This window comes from Puma concolor, chromosome D3 (genome assembly GCF_028749965.1).
Source record: "Puma concolor isolate L17-30 chromosome D3, mPumCon1.1.hap2, whole genome shotgun sequence".
Taxonomy (NCBI): Eukaryota; Metazoa; Chordata; class Mammalia; order Carnivora; family Felidae; genus Puma; species Puma concolor.
In genome coordinates this window covers 43,734,805-43,758,103 of record NC_141678.1, presented here as the reverse complement: position 1 = coordinate 43,758,103, position 23,299 = coordinate 43,734,805, and the positions used below count along the sequence as shown (strand labels likewise).

General features: G+C 41.8%; 1 protein-coding gene and 1 long non-coding RNA gene across 2 annotated transcripts in view; one reads left to right on the top strand and one right to left on the bottom strand.

The window, feature by feature from the left end:
• COLEC12 (collectin subfamily member 12) overlaps positions 1-23,299 on the bottom strand; it is a 194,240-nt gene that overhangs the window by 38,015 nt on the left and 132,926 nt on the right. Inside the window, exons 3-5 of the mRNA XM_086682574.1 lie at positions 11,005-11,127; positions 4,219-4,317; positions 1,941-2,987 (exon numbers count right to left, since the gene is read on the bottom strand). Coding sequence (XP_086538700.1) covers positions 1,941-2,987; positions 4,219-4,317; positions 11,005-11,127 — 1,269 coding nt within the window. The remainder of the gene's footprint in view (positions 1-1,940; positions 2,988-4,218; positions 4,318-11,004; positions 11,128-23,299) is intronic.
• LOC147575530 (uncharacterized) overlaps positions 8,357-23,299 on the top strand; it is a 39,317-nt gene continuing 24,374 nt past the window's right edge. Inside the window, exon 1 of the long non-coding RNA XR_015242482.1 lies at positions 8,357-8,516. This is a non-coding gene — a long non-coding RNA (uncharacterized LOC147575530). The remainder of the gene's footprint in view (positions 8,517-23,299) is intronic.

Sequence of the window (23,299 nt, the reverse complement as noted above, 5' to 3'; positions counted from 1 at the left end):
CCAGTAGCTATTTTTACCATCTTGTTCTTAACAGCATTAGTGACAAATGCCTTGGCAAAATCCAGATATGCTATTTTTCATTCTCCTAGTTTAAACAATCGAATAACTCTGTTAATATGCAGAAATAAGTTTAGGTTCACCTGCTTTTTTTTTTTTTTAATTTTTTTTAACGTTTATTTTTACTTTTGAGACAGAGAGAGACAGAGCGTGAAGAGGGGAGGGGCAGAGAGAGAGGGAGACACAGAATCTGAAACAGGCTCCAGGCTCTGAGCTGTAAGCACAGAGCCCGACGCGGGGCTTGAACTCACAGACCGTGAGATCATGACCTAAGCCGAAGTCGGACGCTCAACCGACTGAGCCACCCAGGCGCCCCATCACCTGCTTTCTTAATGAACTCCTTGTGATGATTGCTGCTTTCCTGAAGGTTCACAAATTATCCTCTTCTCAGGCTTGAAGACAAATTCCCATTCTACACAGTGTGTAGAATCCACCTATATCCTCTTTTTGAAAATCAGGATTATTTTGCTTAACAGGTAGTCTCCTGATACTCTAAATCTCTTGATTTTTTTTTTTTAAAGGTTTACTTATTTTTGAGAGAGCGAGCATAAGTGAGGGAGGGGCAGAGACAGAGGGAGACAGAGGATCAGAAATGGACTGCACACTGTCAGCAGAAAGCCTGATGCGGGGCTTGAAGTCTCGAACCGTGAGACTGTGACTTGAGCCAAAGTTGGACACTTAACCGACCAGCTGCCCAGGCGCCCCTGACCTTCTATTGATTTGAGCTACCTGAGGCCAGAGACCACCTGGGCTTCTCTGCATACCTCAGAGGGCTCAGCACAGCATCTTTCACATAGTACTTTCAACTTAAAACCTGTGAAGATAGTTTATGACTAAAAAATACTATTATTACATGGTTGCTGCAAATCTCAGAAGGAGACTTAATTTGAGCCAAATATTTTCAATTTACATGGATGACCTGGATGAAAGTAAAACTCAGATTTTATATGCAAGTCACATTCTTTCTCTCCTCTGTGGCCTTATGGTTACTGGGATGGCCATCCATCCATCTGCTCATGACACTTAGGAACAGGAATCTCTGAGGTGCCTGGGTGGCTCAGTCATTTAAGCATCTGACTCTTGATTTTGGGTCAGGTCATGATCTCATAGTTCATGAGATACAGCCCCGCATCAAGCTCTGCAATGACAGCACAGAGCCCGCTTGGGATTCTCTGCCCCTCCCCTGTCATGTTTGTGTGTGCGCGCACACACACACACTCTCTCTCTAAAAATAAATAAACTTAAAAAAATTAGGAATATCTGTGACCTAAAAAAATTAATCTTGCTTTCAAAGGAGCCCAATTTATAAAGACTTGAAAGAACTAGGTACTGACAAAGTCCAAATTCAACAAATATTTAATGGACTGTCTTTGACCACTGACCACAAATTCATAGTTAAAACTCTTTTCAAGATGTGGAGCTTAATCTCCCCGGGTTGGACTTAGTGATTTATCAGATTATGGTGGAAGTGATGGTATGTGACTTCTGAGGCTAGGTCATAAAAGGCATGTGACTTCTCTTTGTGCTTTCTCTTGGATCACCTGCTCTGGAGGCAGCCAGCTGCCATATTGTGAGAACACTCAAGCAACTTCACGTTGTGAGGAACTGAGGCCTCCTGCCAAAAACCATGTACGTGAGTCATCTTGAAAGCAGATTCTCAGCCCCAGTTAAGGTTTTGAGATGACTGCAGCCCTTGCCAATATTTTGACACAACCTTATGAAAGATACTGAGTGAGAATCACCCAGCTAAGCCACTCCTGAATTCCTAACCTACAGAAATGGTGAGATAGCAAGTGTTTATTGTTTTAAGTTGCCAGCTTTTAGGGTCGTTTGTTATACAGCAATCAATAACTAACACAAATAAATTCGGAATTTTCACTTACCTTGTAGTATTGTAAAATTCTTGATGAGCTGACCATGCTTGGAGTCTACCAGCTTCATTTCTTCCATAATTACTGATAAGTTGGCTACTTCAGTATCTAACCTTGACCTCATCATGTCTTGTTGCATCCTGAGAGAAACAGAATCCAAACGGATGTTGGCCAGTGTGTTATTCAAGGAGGTCAGGTCGTCTGTGTGTTTGGTCAGCGTATCTGTGCAAGTCGTCCTGACTTCATTCAGATTGCTGGTCAGCGTCCGCAGGTAGTGGGCAGTGTAACTGATGTTGCTAATGATGTTCACAATATCTGTCTCAAAGAGCTGGAAGCGTTCCTCCAACTGGCTGAACTTGATGGCTGTTCTGTTCTCCGCATCCTTGTGTACGTCCTGCAGGTCTTTCAGGTTCTGCTCATTGGCTTGTGAGGCTGTGGTGATGTTGTCCATCTGACCTGTGAATGAACTGAGCTGGCTGTTCATATCCTCCAGGGTGTCGTTGTTAGCTTTGGCCAAGGCAGAGTTATTGGCAGCCAGCGTCTGTAAACTCTGCACTTTCTCCTTCAGCCAATCAGTGTCCTTCTTGGCTTGAAGGAAAACCTGCTGCAGATTTTGGAAGTCGTTCTTGATTCGCTGGATGGCCTGGCTCGTGTCATCCACAGACCGCTGCAAATTAGTGATGAGGTTCCTCTGCTGCACCTGGGTCAGGTTCAGGTTGTTGAGGTTCATAATAACCACGTTATGAGAGTACATTTGGCTCTGCAGATTGCCCTGCAGCACGCTGGTGTCTTGCTGTAGATTGGTGACATAGCCATTATACGCTTGGAGGGTTTTGTTTACAGTGGTGATGAGGAAAGAGTTATTCTCCAAAGTTTCCTTCAGGTGACTCTGCCTGTCCACCAGCGCATCCCCACTTGCCTGTAACTTCTCCAGCGTGTCTTTGTTCTTGCTGGTTTTCTCTGTAATCTCACGAAGCTGCTGACGAAGATCCAGTATATCTGATCTGAAGGTAGAAAGTTCTGAGTTGGTGCTTATAGCTTTCTTCCCAGTTTGGTCCCCTGGAATAAGACATGTTTTGTTACTTAGTGATATGAAGAAATGTTCACGTGAGGTCAAAGATCTCAAAGAGACTTAATTGGTATGCACTGCGTATTTCAGATATAAAATCTGTGATGCACTGCGTATTTCAGATATAAAATCTGTGATATATGCAGAATGGTCTACGTTAGTAAAACCCATGTGTCTATTAAAACTGGGTCCTGGAAAAGTGGAAAGGGTACTAACTTTGTAAGTGCTTTTCTCAAAGAAGGAGGGAATTCTACCAGATTCTAGAGCACTGGGCAGGGTGTCAAGAAGGCAATAAACTTTATTAAATTTACCATTAATTCCTTCCAAAAAAATGGAAACAAAAATTCAAGGATAGAACTGGAATCTTTCATTTAAAAAAAATTAATTTTCATAATTCTTCAATGCAGTTTAGAATATTTCAAATAGGAATTGACTGGAAATTTTATAAAAGAGCTTTTATTAAGTGTATTTGTGGTACTTTTTGATCAGGATTGGTCTTCAGATTTTTATAAGCATTTTTTTTTAAGTTTATTTATTTTTGAGAGAGAGGGAGAGACAGACAGAGCACGAGCACGGGACCGGCAGAGCGAGAGAGGGACACAGAATCCGAAGCAGGCTCCAGGCTCCGAGCTGTCGGCACAGAGCCCGATGCGGGGCTTGAACTCACGAGCTGTGAGGTCATGACCTGAGCTGAAGTAGGACGCTTAACCGACTGAGCCACCCCGGCGCCCCAGTCTTCAGATTTTCAAATGCTTATTTATTTTTGAGAGAGAGAGAGAGAGAGAGAGCGAGCGCAAGTGAGCACAAGCAGGGGAGGAGCAGAGAGAGAGGGAAACACGAAATTCAAAGCAGACTCCAGGCTCTTGGCTGTCAGCACAGAGCCTGACGTGGGCCCTGAACTCATGAACTGTGAGATCATGACCTGAGCTGATGTTGGATGCTTAGCTGACTGAGCCACCCAGGCGTGCCTGGTCTTCAGATTTTAACTGGCATATGGAGTAGTTTTTGGGGGTGGGGAGAATCCAACTCTAAGATTGCTCTTTAACTTTAAAACGTAGACGCCTTTAAATTAAATTGTGAGGAAAAACTCAACACACAACACAAAAATTAATGTCCTTCTGGGTGGATGTGAGTTTATAGCAATGTCATTCTAAAGAGCTATGGTCTTTTAATGTAGAATTAGAGGATTTAGTTTAATGGGTCATTCTTGTTGCAGATTACCTAATTTTTTCAGGTCGCTTTCCACTGCTGTGAGCTTGTCATCATAGGTTTGGCGAGATGTCTCCATGCCACCTGTAACATTGTCCATTTTTTCTACAACTAAGATTTGGAAACTAAAGATTAGTACACACACCTGCTCATAATTTATTTTTCAGTTTCAACAAAAGACCATTTCATTACAGAATACAGGAAACAGATTGACACAAAAAGAGTATAAATGAAATCAAATATGAGGAATAAGCCATTCTCGTAGAAAAATAACTTGTCACAAAACCCAGTGATAGTTTATTTGGTTGAGAACTGTATGTTCTTATGATTCTGTATTGCCTCAGATGTTCCAGACCTTGTTTGAAACTAATTTTTAATTTTTATGTATTATATAAGCTTTTGATCTGTATTATTTTCTATAGGAACTTCCATAGGTAGATCATTTACAAAATCTCATCATTCATCAGACTCCCTACTATTCCTGGAAGGTGGTACTCACTTATCTGGAAGCAGAGTCCATAGCAAAGAACACCTAGCTTAATTCTATAAACAGTCTTCGTGAAAGGGAAACAGTGTTTGCCGTTCTCTTTCAGGAGGCCTGAAAAATTTGGTTCTCCTTAGTGACAAGTGAATCTGTAGTTTATCAGTTCCCAAGGAGATGCCTAAGTTGGTTTCCAAACAATGATCTATGAAGACTTTTCCTTTTTTTTTTTTCTTAGCATTTTCTTGATTGTACGCGATAGGGAAAGAGTTAGTGATACAATGTTAAGTAAAAGCTTCTGTTCTCTTTGTTCTCAGAAGGCAGTCATTCTCTATGGTTGTGAATATGGTTTCTTTCTAAAATATCTATTAAGAGTGTATTTCTCCAGAAGTGACTCCTGTGAGATCCAGCCTCCAGCAGCTTGAGATGCAGTCTTTCTTGGTATCAACGGTTTTCTGAAAATACGGACTTTATTTTTTTTTAAGCATGAATATGTTTTGTATGTTAATTGTGAGGTAATGGAGCCAGTTTGTTTTTATTTATCAAGTGTCCCACCCATGCAAGACCGTGTTAGAAGATTCCCCTGGCTCCTATCAGGAAGCAGAAGTATGCTCCCATGTGTCTGTATGACCTAAACTGACCCAGCCCTGTGGTGCCTAGCACCTTCCCTGGAGAACCTTGCCATGCAGTCACTGTACCAAATACCTTCCCACCCAAGCCCTTCCATGTGTTCTTTCTACCTAGAATGTTCTTCCCTGGACTCTTCACCACGCTAAGCCCTACTTGCTCTTCAAGACTCAGCTCATTACTTCCTGTGGGAAATCTTTGCTGCCGGGCATCTTGCAGAATTCTTTTGGCAAGTAGTCCTTTCCCTACTGTAGGACTTCCTTCAATGTGTTATCATGGCTTGTTTACTATCAGATCCTTTAAGGCAGGAAAATGTGTACGCAGTTTTATCCATGCCTCTTAGTGTGTGGCACTTAGTAGGCATTCAACACATATTTGTTTATAATGCTATTTATTTAAATAAATGAGAGTCTGCCTGCTGGCTACTGAGGCCTGTGAAAAACTGGCTGAGCTAGATAGAGGTCATGCAAACAAACATACAAACCAGACGCCCCAGGGAAGCCTCAGCACTGGCAACGAGTACAACATCCAGTTGAATGAGGATTGTTGTTTTGGTAAGTGACTATATAGACAAGAGAGGTACAGTTACAGTAATCTGTACCTTAGGATTGTTAGATAGGCATGCACATTCATAAATCCCTGAAACTGAACAAAATGTTTCATCTGCATTTAAGCAAAATTAAACTTTTAAAAAATAAAGTATAAAATGTTTATGAGTTAAGATTCAGTTTTGATCCTCAAATCAAAACACATGCCTCAGTCTGTCCTCAAACCACACACAGGATTTTAAGTCCTGCCCTTTTTTCCCCCGGAAGCCGAAAAAACCTCTAAATATGCTGACAGGCAGTCATTTTTCTACCCTCTCTAATTTTTCTTCCATTTTAGTTTAAAAAAACACAGAATTTTCATGGACAGATAATTCAGGTTTGCGCAAAGGGAATGAATACATTTGTTACAAACAAATAACAAACCTGTTAGGTTTCTCTTCCGCTCAGCAAGGAAGCTATTTGCCCCGACCACAAATGCTAATGAACTGCTTACATGCACTGGGGTGTGTGCGTCTGTGTTTAAAAATAGGATCTGGGTATAAAGCTGCAAACTTCAGGGCTGCAAAGCTGGCAGCTTGGTATTACATAAAAATACCCAGCTGATGGACATCCAGAACCAACACTTGCTGTAATAGCACACAGCATTTTCGTCAATTTTTACTCTTATCAGCACAAGTTGTTAACCAGGAAAACGGTGGCAGAGCCATCCTCTCTTAGACTAGAAACTGTCTATCGATGCAGACCTCTGTCTGTAGGTCCCTCTCCTGTGAGGAAAATGAACATGAAACAGAAGAGTTCCCAGCAGTCTGTTTTTTTCATGGGCTCCGCTTTACTAGAAACTGTTTAACAGAGAATTTTTCTTTAGAATAATTGCTGCTTCAGATATTATAGCTAAAGGGTCAGCCCTCTTCAAGTACCCAAAGCCTAATTCCCTTGGATAATCTGACAATAATCCCTTTTCTACAAAAGCATTTTGGTACCATCCCTTGGCCTGGACCATCAACCTCCTTCTCTCTTAATGCCACCCATCCTTCAGGGTCCACTCCAAGATGACCACTCCAACTATGCTCAGCCTTCCCAGATGATCGGATTCCACACCACACCAATGATAACACCAGTAACAGCCTCTCTTTATTGAGGGCCTACTCTTTGAGAGGTGCACTGTGCCATCACTGCAGTTAATCCTTAATCTGCTATTTTACAGATGAAGAAATTGAGGCTCAGAGACGTTCAGTAGCTTGCCCAAAATTACACAGCTTGTAAATGACTAGGGGGCTGGCAGTCCAGGAGATCTAATTCCAAACCCCATGCTTTCTCTATAACTCCACATTGCTTCTTATGTACTATTTCTTTTTCCTAAATATGGTTTCCTCCCACAAGAGGCATAGCTCATGGTCCAGTCCCTGAGGAAAGGAACAGCAGCAAGGCACAGAGCTCCTGCTTGGTGCGCATGAGTGTCTGTCCCAGGCTGAATGGGGGACTGAGTGAGGGGAGATACCCCTGCATTGGTACCTGGGACTTCTGGGAATACCAGCTGCACTCCCCTGGAATGCAATAAAGACATTTCTACCTTGAACACTATTTCAGGTTTCATTACAAACACTTAGGAGATATGGTTGTATGGTGTTACCCTGGCTTCTAACGTAGCCAACTCAGTGTGATTTGATGGACATAACTGCTAGGTTAGGAGAGCTTAGCAGCAAGGTAGACCTTCTGTGACTAGGAATGTTGAGTTACAGGAGATTCTTCTTGAGAAATATTCAGATTTCTGTCTTTCTTCTTTATCCTCATTACCTTAAGATGGATGACTGCTGGGAAGGACAACTGAGTACAATTTCCCCGTTCAGGGAATGTTCTGGAGGAAACACAACTCATTGAAATTAAAAGATGGCTTCTGCCACGGAAGCTCCATGACTGAGGATAAAAAACCCAAGCAGAGAATGACCCAAGCTGAAACTGTCCAGGAACACGCTTTCTATAAAGTAGCTCATGAGTGTCATGGTCACAGCCACGGTACAGACCTGTGTGGGTGACTCAGCAGTTCCCTGACTTGTGCAGCAAATTCTCTAGAAGGAACTAAGTTATATCCCAACTTGTAGCTGTCTGAGTGACATAAAAGGAGAAGTAAAAACACAATTTTGAGAAAAACAGTATGGAGTTGCCTTTGCTAACTCTGATACATAAAGCAGTTTCTATTTTCTTTCCTTTCTAACTTCTCCTTCAGAGAAACATCTTCTTTGTCTGAATATTTCTTTTTCTTCCTTTCTTTTTTGCAACGGACAGAGTTTCTCTAGACTTCAAAGGGAGACATGGGAGGGGAGAACTAGGTCTTATCTTTCTGCCTCTTACAATGTGCGGTTACTAGAATCTTATTAGCAAGAAAGAAGAATCACTGTACAAGAGAAAACACACCTGGAAAATATCCACACTTTAGTTTATGAAGACTATGTTTGGAAACCAAAACTGCATGTTGTATTATCTTATATTTCTAAGTAGATGCCTGAGAGATGGGGGCCCCTGAAGGAGGAAAAAGGGGCAAGACGATCATCTTGTGTCCACTTGCACTTGGTTCCCTCAACCTCTCCCCACTTCATCCTGGACAGATGACACCCACGGAGAAGGCCATGCTGATCTTCAGGATTTTAGGCTTACAGGTAGGGATCTGAGTGGTAGCAATGCCTTAAGTGCAGAATGGTTTTAGAGTCCCTGGGCACCACCTGATTGTCTTTACAGAAGTCAGCCCTGATCTACAATCCATCCATCCATCCATCCATCCATCCATCCATCCATCCGTCCATCCATCCATCTATCCATCCATCCATCTATCCATCCATCCATCCATCCATCCATCCATCCATCCATCCATCCATTCTCTCATTAATTTATTCAGTAACTTCACTTGGTGCCTAATAAGTACCATGAGGCTAGATGCTAGATGGGAGATATAACAAACTAAAGATAGGAGTCTCTTGTCTTCATGGAACTTATAGTTTGGGTGGTGAGACAGACAAGCCCACTTGCCATAATGATACAGTGTGACAGGAGCACCTAACTCAGCCTTCAGGGCGTTCTTGCAGGATGTATGTCTGAATGAAACATGAAGGGAAAGAAGGTGTCATTTTAGGTAGAGAGCAGAGAAAAGGTGTTCCAGGCAAATGGACCAGCACACGCAAAACATGCCAGAGCTGAGAAGGGCTTTCAAATGTCATAAAAATGGAGGAAACATCTGTACTTTAAAAACAAAGAAAAAAAAACCCTCCTCTAAATTTGGATCTTTCCGTATCATTCTAAAGGCGTCAAGATTCAGATCTTACTTCTTTGCAGTGGTAAGAATTACAAAATCCCATATGGTGGTATGCTCTTCAAACCTTTGTCATCTCTCTTTCAGTAGTAAATGTTTGCTTTCATGGTATCACATAGTACTAAGCCCTAAAGGTACTTATTAAATGGCCATTTGCCAAGTTTCTCCTTTATCTGAGTTTGCTAGAAACAGTCAAGGAGAAGTGAGCAGTGACCTAAATAACTTGGTAAAGGAGGAGAGCCAGTCTGAATTACCTGGGACATAAAAGACCCTCCTTTTCCTCACTAGGATCCCTCCCTACTCCTTGTCCTGCCTTACCACAGTTTAATAACCTTTCTTAACACTTACTTTGTTAATACTAATTTGGATTAACTAATCACAAATGGATAAAATTACATGGTAGTTTTCCAAATTTCCACTGTGCTCAAATTAATCAGTCAACACACTATAGGACACACATAATTTTCTCCGTGTGTGACCTCACAGATGAGACTTCCAAGCCTCACCTATATTGAGTATTTTTAACATTTTGCCATTCTAATGGCTATAGCTGTATAAATGCAGTTATGAAGAGGAAACACAGAAATATGGCCACTATCTAGTAGGACTAGATGGACAGGTGGTTCAATGACATCATCTTTGCTCATCTCAATCACCTTGAAAAATGGCATTATTAATTGCCATTTTAAGAAACAGTAAACTCAAAGAAGTTATGCTTCATACCCAGGTTACACAACCATGCAGAGGACTTAGCATGATGCCTAGAATATCAACAAGCACTTAATAAACATTAATTGTATTACAAACAGCAGAATCAAGAATGAACTTGACCATCTGGCTCCAAAGCCCATTCTCATTTCAACACATTGGGTTTCCTCAGGAAGCTTCTAGACACTGGGAGAGAGGAGACAGAAGTTATAGCTTGGGGGGAATTCACTTTGAATCTTTCTCTCCCCAAGGAGAGTAAATCTATGAACCAAGAACCTGTGGGAATTCTCCACTGTTAATCTGTCAGTTCTGAGGGAAGGCAGCCGAGATGACTGCTGAGTGAAGGTTTTGAAGATTAGCAGACCCCACGTCTGCCTCTTGCTAAAACCAGATGACATGCCTGTCTCACATATCTTTGATGGAAAGGCTTCTATGGCTGTTTTCTGTAAAAAGGTTTATGTAGCTTGTGATTCTGAATCATGACACCTTTTACCTGCAGTATCTAGAATGGGTGTGGTGGTGATGGTGGTGAACCCGCTTTGTTTGCAAGTCTGAGGCAATAATTCTCCACTGACCTGAAACCAGACACATTGAAAGAATACCTAACATCCTATAAAGTATTGTTGAGGTGGCAGTGCTCCCTCTGTGTTTAACTTCTGCAGGGCAATATTTTTATGGAGCTATATAAACAACAGTGGTCACAGTAAATGTGCTGAAGAGGAAAAAAGGGAACTGGCTGCCCAGTCCCTGAGTAAAGTAAGTCGTATCTCTGGAGACTGTGTTTGGCTTACCCTGTGTCAGTACAATTTTCCTGTGTGCTGACTCAGGGTTTCCATAGCACCTCTTAGAGAGAAGATGAAAAAAGAGGGTGGAACTAGAAACAGGTAGGAAAATGCAACAGTGAGAAAAATTTTTATAAGTCACAGAGGACCTTTCTTATTGTTGAAATGAGTCAAAAGGACTCTGATCCCACAGCTACAAGAGGCTCAAGCAAAGTTTATCATGTTGCTTACTTGTGCGTTTGAGCTGAATTAATGAAATACTTGCAAACAGGGGTGTCTTTTTTTTTTTTTCATGTTTAAAGTCATAAAGAGAAACCTGCCATTTGGAAGGAAAAAGGAAAGAGTACTTACCTTTGTATCCCAAAATGGCTACTGTGATTGTTAGCAAGGCACACAAAATGTATAATAATATGATAGAAAACTTCAGTGCCCAGTTATTTTTACATTTGGTACACTGCGTTCCTTCCTGGATACCTGTAAGAGAAGTCAAATTTTAATAATAGTAACCAGAGATCTCATTTTGAAAACTATCTTTTTGCATGTTGCTTCAAACACTATGATTAGGAATAATTTTTCTAGGGCGCCTGGCTGGCTCAGTTGGTTAAGCATCCAACTCGTGATCTCAGCTTAGGTCTTGATCTCAGGGTCTTGAGTTGAGTTCAAGCCCTGGGTTGGGCTCCATGCTGGGTATGGAGCCTACTTTTAAAAAAAAGTAATTTTTCCACATGCCTTACTATAGGATGAGTGGGTTTTTTTTTTTTAATTTATTTTGAGAGAGAGAGAGAGAGAGAGAGAACGCATGCATGCAGGGGAGGGGCAGAGAGAGAGAATCCTAAGCACACTCTGCACTGGCAGTGCAGAGCCCAAGATGGGGCTCGAACTCATAACCCGCATGACCATAAAAGATCATGACCTGAGCCGAAACCAAGAGTTGGATGCTTAACTGACTGAGCCACCCAGGCTCCCCAGAATGAATGGTATTTTAAAATTAAACATACCACTTTAGCAACACAAAGACTTTGAATAATGCCATTATGTTGTAATTTAATGTTGTTGTATTTAATGAGATTGGGCATTTGCATATAACTTTGTCTCAGAATAATTTCAGATCAAATTCCATAATTATAATAAAAATCTCTACATGACAAAAAAATAATTATAATTTCAATAAAAATCTCTACATGACAGAAGATTTTAAACACCCAAATCTACTTGTTTCAGCTATTATTGGACCTATCACAATTCAAACACACCAATCAAAAAAACTGTGGCCTGTCCCTTAATGTTTGTTCAGTGGTATACTCGAGCTAGTTCCTACTGGTTTTACAAGAGTCAGCTGTTAAGTGTGTGGGAATCTGGGTAGCTGGTTGTTTAACTGTTGGTAGCTTGAAGTCGGCCCAGGAGGGAGTGTTTACACCATGGAAATTAGCAACCACCATAAACTGTGACATGCATTCATCCCCCCCACCCTCCCAACACCGAACTGGTTTACTATGCCACTGGCTATAATGTACTATAACCTGCAGCAGAAAATATAGGTAACTTCATGATTAAAATGGTCAATATATAACTATTGTTGTACATTATATGTATACAGAAAACAGACACTGACCCTTATTTACGTTATCACAGTGACTTGAATAATGACTAGGAAACTAGAAAAACCAGACATTTTTGATGAAAGGAGGTAAATTTTTACTGCTTACAGTTCAACTTTTTGAAAAGCATTCTAGTCTAAGTGGTAAACCACCATCACTTCTGCAAGTGACTCCAGAAACTAACCTATAAAAAGGGAACTTTCCATTAAATTGATTAGAATCACAGAAGACAAAAACGGTGGACATTTAAATGTGAAAATCACATTGTAAGAAATATCGGGAGATTCCTTGTTTTCCTATGTGTGTCTTACTAATAGTGTCCCACAGGAGCAACAGCACATAAAGTACTGATCTCCTATAATTGTGCTCAATAACTTTTGATGGGTAAGTCGTGAGGATTAAGCTTCAGCCAAAGCTCCCCCCTTCTGGTTTGCAATTTTACGCATAGTGCCCTTCTTCAGTGAAAAGAGTTCTTCAGCTGTGTTTAATGCAAAATGATGAGAGAAACAGCATAGAACAATGACTCCATTTTAACTTTCAGGGTTTAACCAATCCCTCTGGTGTTCTGTGCTACAGACCCAAGGGGAGGGGGTTCAATCCATCTGTTCCATGACTTAGAGCGGTGATTCTCAAGCTCTAGGGTACATCGGAGTCGTCAAAATACAGCCTTTCTAATTCAGGAGGCCTGAGAAGGTGCCTGAGAATTTGGATTTCTAACAAGTTCCCAGGGGATGCTGACACTGCTAGTCTGGCCACCTGCTTTACAACAGTGCTTCTCAAACTATAAAGTGCTTACAAAACACACTATCAAATGCAGATTCTGATTTAGCAGGTCTGAAGTAGGAGCTAAGATTCTGCATTTCTAACAAGGTCTAGAAGATGCTTAGTTGGAGACACACATTATGAGGAGCTAAGGTTTACTGAGAAGATGATGATGCCGGATCAACCTCTGGGTAGCCAATTCCTTGAAGGTGAAGCTGTAAAGTCAGACTCAATGGTCAAACAGACCTAGAGAAAATCAACTTCTTTGTTATCAGTTTTCCTATTTCTTTCACTCTGTTTCCTTTTCATCCTCCTTCTTTAATTGCCACCTGTATGTCTCCGCACCACCTCTCCTGTCCAAAACTACCTCAGTACCATCTTCACCAAACCAGATCTCTAACTTCCACCAATGTCCGTATTTCCATCCAACCTAAATAGTACCACTATCTGAGTCCCTCACTCAAAGACACACTCAAGTCTTCTTTTGTACTTATTCTTTAATTCACTCAGTTGCCAGGCTCTGCGAATCCTCCCTGGGGATATTTTTATCACTATTATCTCATCTATAGTTTCTTGCTGTTCATTTACTGCCTACACTGTACCAGGTTCTGAGCTAGGTACTTTCCACACAGCACCTTTATTTGTAATCACCCTTCAAGGAGGCATGGCAGTGAGAGCTGAAATGACATCCCATAGACATCACAGCCAGGATTCAAACCTGGGTCTGCCCAACTTCAAATGCCATGATCTTACTTTGCCATGGTGACTCTCTCTGGTCATCCCTTCATCTCGATTTCACTGGCCCTTCATCTCAGTGGGAGCTTCTACTTCCATTCCCACTGGAATCTGGCCTCACCCTGTACTCAGATGCTGTTGTCCTCATGACAGTGCCAAAGAGAAAAAAACAAAAACACTTCAACAGCTCATCCTTGAATAAAGGATGAACACACACACACACACACACACACACACACACACACCCATCAGCTCTTAGATTCTCTACAATTTGGCAGCTTAAAACAAAACAAAGAGCCCTTACATCAGTCAGAATGAAAATATTTTTGGAATTGGGAGAGGGGGGAAATGTAAATAGACCCACAAATATGCCACATCTCATGTTCAGAAACCATAAACTTGCTTTGGTGGCAACTATAAACACAGAAAGATGATAGACACAGCAATGCTGGACCAACCTCCCTTGGAAAGACTGGATGACATTTTTATGACTGATGGGGGAGGGGGTTCATTCCTTTTGGATTTTAGGACTGTGGTGGGTGAGCTCTTTATGTCTCTCCAGGGCTATTTCTTGCATTCCATTAGCAGAGCCTCAGAAGAGTTGGTCACCAGAGAGGTTAGGATAGATAACAGAATCTAGGGCGAGGAAGTTGCTTAGGGGTCATCTGGTCAAGTGTCATTGTGTTATTGATGGGGAAAGTGAGGCCGGCGAGGTAAAGCAAATCAGGAGCCACGCGTCCTCACTCTCAGGGAAAGGGTCTTTCCCTCCCATTATGGCCATGTGTGCTAGGACTGTGTTTACCACCGGACATCTTGTGCATGTGGTATTCATGCAGACCTGCTCCCAGACCGCTGTCACTGGTTCATATTCTGAAGAGCAGGGTCATTTCCTCGTGATGTGCCTTTCTCCCTGCTGGCCTAATCAAGCATTTAATCAATATCAGATGGCACCGCCTGGCCTCCCTTTCCACTTGACACACTTTCTGTGTCTTGTTTTTTCTCTCCCCAGAGACTTATTTTTAATAAGAATTCTGTTTTATCTTTCCCTCTCTGCCCTCTGCTGGGAGGACACCTGGCCAAACATACAGATGCCTACTACAAAGAGATCCTGCTGGCTCACGTAGCTGGGGACCCCCCCTCCTTGAACCTAGATGGTCACAAAAAACATTCGAGAGAGATATCCCCCTGTTACCAGCCTTTGTACTGTTTGTTTTCTCAGCATTACTTTCCAGAGACTGGGGGCTTTGTTCCTGTTGGAGGGGCTGGGGGGGGAAGGAAGGGCAAGGGAATCAGTCTGCAGAGTGCTGGAGATAAGGCATTCTAGTTCAGGAAATGAAGCAGTTTTGCCCCTGTACCACCAGGACACTCAGCGGATCAAAAAACCTGGCCCAAATAGCACATTTGTGATTCAGCAGGCCACAGATAGAACGTGCCTGAAGGATCCATGCTTTTCTGTTGGTTATCCCTCTTAAACTAGCTCCCACTGAACTTGATTCTTGGCTCATGTTTTAAATGTGTTTTCCAGGGTCCTAGTCTTTCTTATGCAAAAGTAAGTTTGGGGGCCCAGTGAAATCAGAATCACTCCCAGTTAAGTCCTTGGGTATCGCACGGAAGTTCAGAATAGACTGACAATATGATCCCCAGGGCCCAAACTCAAAGTTCCTCGTGTTGCCCTGTTTCCAATAACACATGTTTAAAGTAAGAAGGATGGGGGGTGGGTGGGGCCGCTGATCAGGGGGCTGGCGGTTAGCTGGTTGGAGAGAATAACTGCAACACTGCAGGAATGACAGTGCAAAGGGCCAGAATTCTCCAGCAGAGAATTCCTTTCTGCTGTGGTTCTCCATAAAGAGCCCTCCCAAGTGCTGCGGTCCAGGCTCCAATCCAGTCTGTTTTCCCAATCTGTTTGAAGAACAAAAGGGTCTCCTTCATTAACTATCATACTTTTCTGCCATCACAAGGATGGCTTGTCTTTTGAGACAGACTTGTGCTGATCAATGTCCTTCCTTGTCAGGTGAAGAAGCCTGGCACTGTGGGCAAGTGTGGAGTACTCCTGGTCTGTCCTAATTATCACAAGTGTCTATAAAAGCTCTGTGGTGTTGTCATAAAAATCATATTACCAGAGAGGAGCTTCAAAAAGCTGGTGGGTTGCAAAATCCAGAAAACCACAGGTTTTGATCCCAGATTTGCAGTGACCTTTTCATGTGGTTTTTTTATAGTTATTAATCTACCGCCTGGTGGCATATATTCCCATAAGCCCATGAGAATGATTTGGCTCTAACAGTAAAACTGATGATTCAAATAAACTCCTACAATTAAAATGCCATCAAAAACAACAAAACAGTAAGAGTTAACATCCTGGTTAGTTATTTGGATATTATGCAATATCATTAGAACAAAAGTTAAATACATGAAACACTTTATCCCACAAATAATTAGTTTTTTTGCTTATTATAAAGGCCATTTACTAAATGGTGGAATATGGATTTAGTTAGCAAAAATTTTTTTTATTAATGAGTAATTTAGTTCCCCAAATATAAATCCCAGCCCTGGACACCTTATTATGCCAAGTTTCCTAAACGATGTGGAGAATCATGAAAACGGAAGCAGGACAAGACTTGGGAATGAAATAACTTTCCGCACAAAATAAATGAAGCCTTACAGCATTTCTGCATTCATAAAAGTATATTCAAACCAGGAAAATTATTTAGAGGAGAGTTTGAAATCTTCAGTACTCCTTCTGAGCTTATATTAATATTCTGCACATTTAACAAGGGTATAGTTTTTTTCATTAAAACAATTATATATATATATTTATACATATATATATATATAAAAATATATATACCAGAACTGACTGCCATATATATACATATATATATTTATATATATATAAATATATAAATATATATATATATTTATAAATAAGTATATATATTTATATATATATGGCAGTCAGTTCTGGTTTGGGTTTAATGTTTTAAAAAAGAGTATGTGTTATTTGTTTAAAATTTATCATTAGTGCCCTGCCTACTAAAAAAGAACTGCTGTAGGAAAAAGCCAGATGTAATGAGCCACTCAGAGTATATAGTGTCTGCCAGAATATATACTGTCTCGACAGAACACCATTATTTTCTCTTTGTGGCTTTTAAAATAAGAAATCCTTTATTATATGAACCGTACACAAATGCTTTCGATTCTGAGGAACAGAATCCGGGCTCATCAGGGAGCTCAACCATCACATCTCCTGCATTTGTCCCTCCTCGCTGGCCCCCCTCCTCTTGGCTCCAGTCCTGTTCATTTTATCCTATGGACACAGAGTGAGCTGTCAACAATCCTGTTGATACATTTCAGCAGCCCTGACTACTTCATTATCTGGCACTACCAAACAATGTCCTTCTGTGATTAGGCACTGAATCTTTTAATGAAAAGGACTTATGAAAATGCAGCTCCAGCTCAGGCCATCAGAGTCTGTTGTATAACTGAGCCAGACACATACACTGCACAGGTATCTGGAGGAAGGCCACTGAACATTTGTTTAGTGGGTGAGAGTCTGCCGTTGCTGCTAAGGCAAAGAGGCACTGCTGAGGACGGCTGCTCTTCCTGAGGCCCTGATATGTGCCAGGCACCCTCTCCTGGTTACTTACAATCCCTTTCACAATTCTGCAAAGTAGGAATTCTGACCCTAATGTTACAGAGTTTGGGAAAGTGGGCATCAAAGAGTTTGACTATCCAAGCTAGTGAGCGGCTGAACGGCCTGGGGCTTCTACTGACTGTAATTTCTCTCTGACTCTTCTGTGGTGACATACTGAAAAGCAAGTTAATTCCACCCTAAATAAATGCTCATTATCTCTGTGAGAGGTCAGGACTGTCTTGAAGGTTGGCTGGTAAGGTCTATTGGCCTTTCAGGGGAATCATCCACCAATGGTGATGGAATTTTTGGAATGGGGTGGGCCAGGAAGAGAAGGCAGCTTTATAATTTCAAGGCAAACTATGAGACGTGCAGGGGGCTTGCACAGTTTAAGCTTGGAACCAAAGCAAGTTGGTTGCTCCTAAGGAATTTTCTTCTGAACTTCTAGTACATGACACAGTAGCCACAAAAGCCGGTCTCCAATGGACCATTTAACAGTAGGTTCACACCTGCAGAAGTTGGGTGAGATAAGTTAGTGGAAAGAAGGAGGTACAAGAAGGATTAATTAAATGGTGATAAAAAAAATAATTTATCTGTAGCCTCTTAACCACCCCTCAAACAAAAAATCTGCTTGAGTATATTGGGAAAACCTTTTCACAAATACCAGCTTGACCCAATGCTTCAGAAACCCATGGTGTTCTCCACTGCCATAGTAAGTTCCAGGTGGCTCAAAGTAGATTCCAAGATGCACGTCAGCTAGCCTCCTCTAACCACACAGGTCTGAAGAACCTCAGGGCCAGGAGGAGAATCAGTTGTCATCTAGGCCAACATCTGTCTTACAGTGAGGAAACTACAGCCCAGTGAACTCCACTATCTGCCCCATTCCATGGGCCAGCCCTGTCTTTAGGATTCAGGTTTCCCGATTCTCTGCCAGAATTCTAATCTAGACCCCCAAACCCTGCCCACCTCCTTATGCTTCTTTCTTGTTACATCCCATTTATTCATTTATTCAAGAAATAAATATGGAGCACCAACTATGTACCAGGCACTGGGTATAATGGTCAACAAAACAGACAACAAATCCTGGCTCTTATGGAACTTACACACCAGTAGGAAGATACAGTAAGGTGTCGGAAGGTGATAAACACTATGGGAAAAATCAAGCCAGGAATGGGCAAAGGGCTTGTGGGAGAGGAGATGGATGGCAATTTATTTTTTTTTATTTTTTATTTAAAAAAAAATTTTTTTTAATGTTTATTTATTTTTGAGACAGAGAAAGACAGAGCATGAAGGGGGAGGGTCAGAGAGAGGGAGACACAGAATCTGAAACAGGCTCCAGGCTCTGAGCTGTCAGCACAGAGCCTGACGCGGGGCTCGAACTCACGGGCCGCAAGATCATGACCTGAGCTGAAGTCGGCCGCTCAACCGACTGAGCCACCCAGGCGCCCCTGGATGGCAATTTATTTATTTTTTTTTTTAATTTTTTTTTTTTCAACGTTTATTTATTTTTGGGACAGAGAGAGACAGAGCATGAACGGGGGAGGGGCAGAGAGAGAGGGAGACACAGAATCAGAAGCAGGCTCCAGGCTCCGAGCCATCAGCCCAGAGCCCGACGTGGGGCTCGAACTCACAGACCGCGAGATCGTGACCTGGCTGAAGTCGGACGCTCAACCGACTGCACCACCCAGGCGCCCCTGGATGGCAATTTAAATAGCGTGGTCAGAGAAGGCTTCAGAGAGTAACACTGGAGCAAAAGCTTGAGGGAATGTGGGAAAGAGCACCAGGGTACCTGTGTGGAGCTCACACTGCATTCCCCAAACATGTGCTCATTCCTTCTCCAGGTCTTGAGATCTGTCCTCCTCCTCCCTGCAAAATGTTTCCTCTCCATCAAACGACTTCTTTTAAAACTTTACTCACACATTTGTGAATCCTTTCGTAAAATTAGCCCCACCCCATGCCCAGCTGGGCCTGAACCCCTTTAGTACCTGTGTGGTTTACAGTGTAAAAATCTATACTCATTTGGGTTTTTGAAGGCCATATGTATGGCTACCACCTCTTGTAGGTGTGGGAATTTTATTTCTCTGCATGATTGCTTTTGGATATCTCTAAACAAACCAGTTATTTCTCTCTAGAACCCTACACATCAAGCCGTTTAACAAAGTGAGAAAAGCAGTCTCTGTCACTCCCTCAGTGAAGGTCTCTCACACAAACCGGAAGTGGCCACTTCCCTCAGCTCTCAGGTGCTGGGATTTCACAACCTTTTCTCCCATCTTGCCTTCTACCTGATGAGTGACATGCTGATCTCACTTGCGGGCCAGGATGTATGCAGCCATCCTGGGAGAGTCATTCAGCTCAGAGGCCTGACAGTCAAAATGCAGACATTCATAACAACACTGCCTGGAACAATCAGGAGCCCACAGCCTGAAAGGAAGAGTTTTCTTTTTCACCATGGGAGGTGGGGAGTGCAGTGGGGTTTACTGACCAAAGAAACTCAAGGGATTCTATAGACCCCAGCCCAGCCTGAAATGAATCCCAAGATCTAATGTGGGGCATGCAGCAGCATTTCTATGTTTTTTGTCCCTCAGTACTCACAAAACTAAATCCAGTAGGGCAAAGATGAGAAAAGTGAACCCGCAACCCAACATCTGCCTTGAGTGTTGTTGCTTTATTTTTTTTAAAGATTTATTTATTTAAAAGTTTATTTATTTTTAAAAAAATTTTTTTCAACATTTTTTATTTATTTTTGGGACAGAGAGAGACAGAGCATGAACGGGGGAGGGGCAGAGAGAGAGGGAGACACAGAATCGGAAACAGGCTCCAGGCTCCGAGCCATCAGCCCAGAGCCCGACGCGGGGCTCGAACTCACGGACCACGAGATCGTGACCTGGCTGAAGTCGGACGCTTAACCGACTGCGCCACCTAGGCGCCCCTTTTTTTTTTTTTTAATTTTTTTTAAAAGTTTATTTATTTTTGAGACAGAGAGTGTTCTCACACAAGTGGGGGAGGAACAGAGAGAGAGGGGGAGACAGAGAATCCCAAGCAGGCTCCGCAATGTGAGTGCAGAGCCCGACATGGGGATTGAACCCAGGAACCGTGAGATCATGACCTGAGCTGAAATCAAGAGGTAGACCCTTAACTGAGCCACCCAGGTGCCCCAGAGTGCTTTTGCTTTAAAAAGTGTTATTTGGGGGGCAGCAGAGGAGCTAATATCATGATGATGGGAACCCTGCTGAGCCAAGGGGGAGTGAGTCTCAGCTAATGATAGTGTATTTGCTGTTTATCACTGAAACAGTGTTGGGACATGTGGAAATTATGCTGTGGAGCAGGTGCTGGCATAAAAAAGAGACTAATCCACTCTCTCTCACATACCTACTTGATTTTTTCAAACCAACAGAACTAGTGTTTTTGATGGGAAAAAAGGGGCCTTGATGTAAATGAAAATATCAATCAGCCTGACAGACATTCCTCATTCCTTTATGAATATGTGTTTTTTACTTTCTTCAAGTGAACACTGTAGTTGAGGACACTTAAATTAAGGGAAAAGTGAGCCAAGACAGAGCAACAAATTTTACTGTTGGTGTTTTAAAGTAATTATCTACTCTGCATTGAATGTAGCCCCAGTTCTGAACCTTGATGAGAAAGGAGTCAATCAACTTGAAATGACCCAAATGAGGAAGAGTTGGCAAATAAATAATGAGGGAAATGGGGGGGGGGGGGGAATCTATTTTACAGACTATGGCCCAGCGGTGAGAAGAATGAGGTCCCCAGATTCGGTGAAGAGCATCCCATTCACCAGCTTGTTATTCTTACTTGTTATTAAGGGCGGACAAAGGACAGAGAGAGGAAGAAATGTTTCCACGGGGCAGGCAGCTATGGTTGTAGAGGTCAAAAGAATATAAAAATGGAAACCCACTACACAAGAGAGTCAGAAGGCATGCAATGAATTATAATTGAACATAAAATAAATGGGAAGATGTATGCTTATTAAATTTTCCATGACTTTGTAAAGAGTTCGCAGAGTTAAATTTAGGAAATTATCTAAAACTGAAATAACTACATAAAAAAAATGGATAAGTGCACACACTTGTATACATATGCACACACACACAAAGTGATTTTCTTGACAGTAGAAATGTTTTAAAAATGGTTCTCTAAGTCAAAATCCAAATTCACAATTTCCCATGGATTCCTCAGGTGCGTGCCTGAGCCAGCTGACACTGACTGGTGAGAACCAAGTATTTGTATCTCTTCACAACTCTACGTTCAGTGACTTTACATTGACAGCTTGGAACTGGTCACACTGGGAGTATTTACACCAAAAAAATCAGCAAATGCTACAAATCAGGGCTTTTGTCCCCTGGAAAGCTGGTTGTTAAACATCTGCCAGCACACTACTCAGCCTGGTTCAACTGACCCATCACATTTAAACAAATCAAACTGCTCTGTCCATCTGGAGTAATCACTTGAGAAGTTCGGGATCGTTGGACAGAGTGAAGATAACACTGGACCTTTGTTTCTTCTCTCCCCCTCCAGGTTATAGAGATCAGATGGGTATTCTTATTAGTGATATTTGTGCACATGAGATGTTTTGAATTCAAAATTTCCAGGGATACTTAATACATTTCAAATTCATAATCTCTATGGGGTACAATAACCTTCAATTCCTAGTGAAACTGACAGTGTTTAGGATTCAATTCCCACATGTCTGTTAACTTCATACTATGGATACAAGTTTGACTTAATTCTGACCAAGCAGCCTGAAAGTGAATTTTCCTCTCGCTTCGGAGATGATGTAAAGAAGGGCTGGCCTAGTCTGTCACCTACATGAAGTTAGTGCAGCAAAGTTAAGAGGTGGAGCATAGATGAATCAGTCTAAGGACAGAGGGTTGTGGAGGGCACATCAAATGACAAGCCTCAGTCTGGAAGACATTCTCTTTGCCTCCTAAAATTCTGAAGGAATTAAAACACCATCTGCTAGGCCAAATAATAATAGTAGTAGTAATAATAATAATAATAATAATAATAATAATAATAATAATAATAAATTTTAAAAATTAAAAATGTCCAAGAGTCCAAAGGAGCATAAGATCTCTATACATTCATGAGATGCACAAATATCTGTGACAGCATCCATCAGACCCAGAGACAGACAGAAACAGGAAAACATCAGAAATACACCAGCTGAGCTGCAAACAGTGGAGGCAGAATACCTTTTGAACTTGACCTCTTGTAGCAGAAAATTGCAAAATTTGGTCAGGGCCATATTAGCTCTGGTTCATTACTCAATGGAGATCAGAGATGCAGACAGTATACACACAATTTCACCAATATGAACTTCTTAGGGTCAAATCACTTAATTCTACTCCATGCTCAACAAAATCCATTTTATTGCCCAAATGGCCAAACAGCTTTTAATTACATCAGTAAACTGGTTAAACAGATGGAAAGAAGAGGTTTAGGACAAGTTCTTAACAATGCTGTCTAACCCTCACCTAAGTCAGGGTTTTCTCCACTATGCCAGTGAATGTGGAATTTGAAATTTGTATCAGAATCACCCACTAGTGAGTCATTCATGTATTTCATTTCTAATTTGTAGCACATATTTATTTACATTAATTCCTAGTAAGCTAGATATAGTTTGGAATATAGTGTGAGTTTATTGCTTATTATTCTTTAAAATATCCTCTGGTCCCTTCCAGTAAAGAAGTACTTGTCTTGAGTGGTCACTGCACAGTGGGATGCGAGGGACAGGCCTGGCTGGGCTCAGCAGACCAAGGACACACACCCCTTCTGGAACAGGGCCTGGGGCACCTGGGTGGCTCAGTTGGTTAAATGCCCGACTCTTGATTTTGGTTCAGGTACTGATCTCACAGTTTGTGGGTCTGAGTTTCACATTGGGCTCTGTGCTGACTGTGGAGCCTGC